At 44.2% G+C, this 5374-nt stretch overlaps 1 protein-coding gene across 1 annotated transcript; it reads left to right on the forward strand.

Annotated features, from left to right (window-relative positions):
• The first annotated feature begins 30 nt into the window (after positions 1–30).
• LOC133343483 (uncharacterized) lies at positions 31–3688 on the forward strand. The gene is made up of 2 exons (XM_061553135.1): positions 31–349; positions 2469–3688. Exons 1-2 carry the CDS (start codon positions 343–345, stop codon positions 3152–3154), a joined length of 693 nt encoding a protein of 230 aa, XP_061409119.1. The 5' UTR covers positions 31–342; the 3' UTR covers positions 3155–3688.
• The last annotated feature ends 1686 nt before the right edge of the window (positions 3689–5374 follow it).

Raw genomic sequence — 5374 nt, forward strand, 5'->3', positions numbered from 1 at the left:
TGATGACTACAATTGCATCTTCTATTCATATACAATTGCATCCTACAGCGTTGAGGCGGGCTCTTGTGTGATGGCGTCACACCCCCTCCACCTATACTCCACCCTGCCGTGTATTCTGTGCAAATGTGATGGAGATAAAAGGGCGAGAGAGAGGAGGGAGGAAACGATGGAGAGGGACAGGTCAGAGAGTGAAAGGGTGTGAAAAGGAGAGGAAAACGGAAAGAGGAGAGCGAGGAAAAGCAACAAGTGGGAGGATTACGGGGACGCAAGAGAGATTGAGACGGGAAAGGGAGAGGTGGCAATAAGGAGAGTGAGAGATAGTGGGAGAGGAGAAGAGTAGATATGGAAGGTGAGGTAGAAGACAGGGCGTGCATGTATGTTGAATTTCATTCGCACCGCACATAGCCATATGTAGCCAACCGTGCTAATAGAAACATATAAAAAGACAAAAAGTTATTGAGATAAATTGGGATATACAGTACAGAAGGCAAGAGAACAGTGGAGAGACGGCTTAAAAACTTTTGCTGGTTGAGAGGGACTTAGGGTCATTTCTAAAGGATGTGCGGGCTGCTCGTCTCATGAAAACTTTTAAGTACATTTGTAATATAGCTCTAAGAGATACCGTCTTGTTCAGTTATATGTATATTTATTATGAATAAAGTCTGCCGACTCACTGATAACTTAACGAGTAACCGCGAGTGACTATATACACTTGTTAACTTAGCTCTATTCTGAGACAACATGACTCTAGCCTTCCAAGACTACAAGGTGCCCACTCCAGGATGATGAAGACAACCCGCTCCAAGGTGACGACGGCGACGGCAGTTCCCCCACAACAGCAGCCCAGAGCCCCGGTTCGCGCCGGCTCTTATTCCCCTCACGACCCGGTCACGCCCCTATTCCCCGAACCCTCTCTCACCGCACCTGGCCCTGTCTGTCTCTGCCTTTATTACAATTTATGACCGTTAGGTCCCGTGCTTGCCCTCACGCGACCGCATCAATCATTATTAGCAACCACTTAGGTCCCAGTGGTGACTTACGTTAATTAGTAACCATGGCCACGGGGAGCCGTACTGTCCTTATACATATATAAAAACATGTTTCACAATAAGTATGCTTTTTTATAGGCTTCATATAAAATCAACTGCTATATTTTATTTTCGGGATGATTTTACTTCAGCTGATTACAACTTAAATTTATCACTCACTCTTGGGGGATGGGGGCGGCCTGGGTGAGGTAGTTTAGAGATTCTGCACTACCTGCTGATGACTGACACGAGTTAGATTCTCGGCCATGACCAACATCAATGTCCATCAGTGCCAAGCCATCTCTTGAGCTGCTTCAGGACATACTCCCTTCAACATGCACTGAAGAGTATGGTCTAACAACTCCCATGACACGGCATCGGCAGGCTGCCATCCAGAAGTAGTGCTGTAAATATTATTTAATCTCAAAATAAGCGATCACAATATCAGATAAATATACTGAACAAATTAAGAACTATTGTATAGATTTTGCTTAAACTTTATCAAATATATTTCTTAAAAAAAAAGATATTTTTCTATTTGAAGCCACTCAATTTCACAAATTCGTGAAAAAGCATTCAGAAGTCCAAGCACCTGCAGTCTGAACAGTTAATCTGTTGGCAGCTTAAGAGCATATGAGCACTTTTTGGGAAAATTGACACATTACCGCATCTAATACCTTTTAAATGCAATTACAAATGCATACGTCATAACATTTCAGCAAATATAAGGCTCTCAAGCTGGCAAAGGGCTTTGCTCTTCGCTGTGCTCTGAAGACCTCGTTTTTTACGACACCGACTTGGTATGTTATTTTCAGTTTACCATAACCAGACAATATATCAAAAATGTCACCACTGTTTACTTGGAATTATGTTGATATTTACTAATTATAGCACTGAACTTATTGCGGGATTGGTTTTAAAGGTAAATGTTTGACTGCCTGCCTGCCACATTGCATATATTGCATAGATTTGTTGTATAATTCTCCATTTGCATGCATGTTCAAGGGATTCCTGACTGAGTGGTGCAAAATGAATTCGAAAATCAATTTGCAGACCTTTATAGTATGTGTAACAGTATTTGAACACATTTGAAATCCTTCAATCCGTTAATCCCAACTGGAGACAGCTGCTCGCTCGTCCCTTGGGGAGCCGTTGGTGGTGTTGAGCCTCAGTGATCCCAACGCCTCTGCAGCGTTCTTTGTAAGTCATTGGTGTCTTATTGTGTTTAGGTCTGGTACTAAGTTGTGTCTCCTGTGCATTACCATCGTGACCCTATCATTCCCCATCACATGTTCCCCTTTTCGCATTGCTTGCTTTCCTCTGCTTCTGCAGCTATTTGAGATGCGATTGCATCTCGGCACTTAATGTAATTTATTGCACCACTGTGACACCATAAATACGCATTTGAAAGCTGGTTTGCAGTTACTTTATTTGTTCTAGGTGACAACATGCAAAGCAATCACTTTGCTATATTGCTGCTCCTGGGAGTGTGCCTCCAGTTGTGCCTGGTGATGGTTGTGAAGACAGATCAGAGCGCCCAAAAGCATGGACATCATTTAAAAAAAACGCCTGGGCAGGCCAGGAGTGACCAAGCCCTACCTTTAAAGGCCAATCTGCCCAGCATGCTGAAGCCGAGCCACAGGGGCAGACTGCGGGTCCTCGATGGAGCCCAGTGCTTTTGGAAAGTGCTCAGTGATGCTCCTGAACCCACCCTGACACTGCAGCTCCGGTGCCGCAGTGCCCCCTCGTGCACCTATCGGGGTTCCCCAGTCTCCTGCCCTGCATACGAGCGCAAGAACAGGTATTTCTGGACGCAGGTCGTGAAGGCGCTTAAGCAGAGGGACTCGGCATGCGATGTCACGGCTGGGCAGCTTATCGCACCGCTCTGCAAGAAGTCGCCTGCGTCCTGGCTGAGCCTCGTGGAAGAATTGGAGGCTAAGGTGACGACTGAGGCCACCACTACTACCACCACCACTGCCACGAGTGATGGGCAAATGGGAGCCAGAGCAGCCGATGAAGTGGGGGAGGCAGGGGAACAAGTGGCAGAGGAGGAGGGAGTGGAGGAGTGCAGCGATCTCTGGCGCTCCTTGTGCAACTTCTTGGAGGGCGCGGTGCGGGGGAAGTGACATTGTTGGGTTACCACGCTGTGCATTGCACAAGATGCTAAGCAGGAGGAGTTTCACAAGATGACTTTATTGACAAGTGTAGAATGGCATGTCCGATGGAAACACTTTAGTTGAAACGCATATTTTTACGGTGTTGCATAGTGCGGTGTTTAATGTTTTTCCAACAGCTTTTTGACCGCAATAATTTCACTGAATTGATTGTGATAAATAGAACCGGTATGTGTTATATGTATGTGGAACTTCTTTTGCACCGTACGTAGCCAACCATGCTTATCGTTTTAGTGGTGATAAATAGAACCGGTATGTGTTATATGTATGTGGAACTTCTTTTGCACCGTACGTAGCCAACCATGCTTATCGTTTTAGTGGTATTTCTTTTTAAATAGATCTGGAACAATCTTTCAATAACACACATGCATAGCACGTGGGTCGTGTGCTTTACCAAAAGCATGTATTCCATACCGTCTCATTGCTTGTTATTGCTTATAATTTCACTTTCTAAACACACAGTATGTTTATTCTTTCTAGATTTGAAGCTTTCGTGACTGCAATGATTCATATTCTTAGGTTTTTTTTCGGTAAAGTCACGTAGGTAAAAAACATTAAAAAGTAAAATAAAATAAAAACGTCGTGATTTTTATTTTATTTTACTTTTTAATGTTTTTTACCTACGTGACTTTACCGAAAAAACATAAGAATATGTTTATTCTTGACGCTGTCTGCTTCAGCAACCGTATTATTGCCCCATCTCCTTTGCAAAATAAAACGTATTTCGACAACTCCTGCTTACCGTGTGTGCATCCATGTGCTCCGTGACATCATAGGAATTTGTCCCTCGTGATTTCGAATCATCTGATTTGCTTGTCTTTTGCAAATGTAAGTATAGCGGCCTCTAGTGGCTGGAACTGGCTTTACATATCCCCCCCCCTTCACACCGTCTTACCTATGTGAAGACTTAGGTAATGTTTTACTTTGTAATTTCTTGAATAATTGGAGTTGAGCGGAAAATTGTTCCAATTATTCGATAAATGTTCCCGTGTATTTGGAGTAAATTCGTTGAAAACTCTCTTGGTCGGACAGTCCCCGACTTTAGATTTGAAGCTTTCGTGACTGCAAGGATTCATATTAGGATTTATTTTACCTACGTGACTTTAACGAAAAAATCAAAGAATATGAGTCCCCGACTTACCAACGTACCCCGTTCCTGAAGCCTATTTGTAAACCAATAATGTATTTTTTAAAATGCAGATAGGCCAGTGTTATCAAATGTGTTAGGATTCAACAAGAAAAAAAGGGGAAGCACCGTTAAAACGGATGAATAAGAAGAAATATTGTACATTTGTACATTTGCGGAACCAAATCGTTACGCGGTTCGGTGCGCAAATGCAAGTTCACGTTCGCAAGTCGCACGGTAAAAATAATCATATGGGGCCGTCCATAAATGACGTCACGCGATTTTGGGCGATTTTTGACCCCCCCCCCCCACCTCGTCACACGGCGTCACAAAAAGTCAGACCCCCTCAAATATGACGTCACAAAGCTCTACGCCCCCCCCCCCCCCCAATTTTTTTTTAAACATGCTTCAAATCACTTTAAACTATTGTCATTGTAGTGCGTATTTAATGTGGCGCTGCACTCTGATGTTGTTAGAGAAAACATTGATTAAAAAGTATATTTAATTGAGTAGAACGTGTTGTCTATATTTATTTAAAGTTGCGCATTTTGATGTGACGTCACATTTTTCACACCCCCCCCCCTCGTCACACATCGTCATAAATGTCTGACCCCCCTCCCCCCTAGGTGCGTGACGTCATTTATGGACGGCCCCTATTTTATAGGAGCTCGTTCGTAAGTGCGGGTGCTCGTAAGTCGGGAGTTCGTAAGTCAGGGGACTGCGTGCGATACGAATCGTGACGTCAGCGAGCCTCTGACAACACTTCACACGCCCTCAAAGTGCACATGGCCTGGCACAGGCGCCGTGGAAACGTCACCGTCACTTGATATTGGTGTGACGTCATGCGTTCAAAGTTGTACACCGAATCTGAAGTTAACGACGTTTGTGTAATCCCATGCTGCGCAACATTAACTATAGTATGACGTCATACAGCTTTAACGTTGAGTCCGAATGTAATGACGTCATGTCCACTGCGAATTACGTCATTCCTCCTCTTCTCACCCCCTCGCGCGCATGCGCGGTGGCGCTCATAACGGACTCGCTCC

The sequence above is a fragment of the Lethenteron reissneri genome, chromosome 17, assembly GCF_015708825.2.
Source record: "Lethenteron reissneri isolate LAM-NWPU_2019-01 chromosome 17, ASM1570882v1, whole genome shotgun sequence".
NCBI lineage: Eukaryota > Metazoa > Chordata > Hyperoartia > Petromyzontiformes > Petromyzontidae > Lethenteron > Lethenteron reissneri.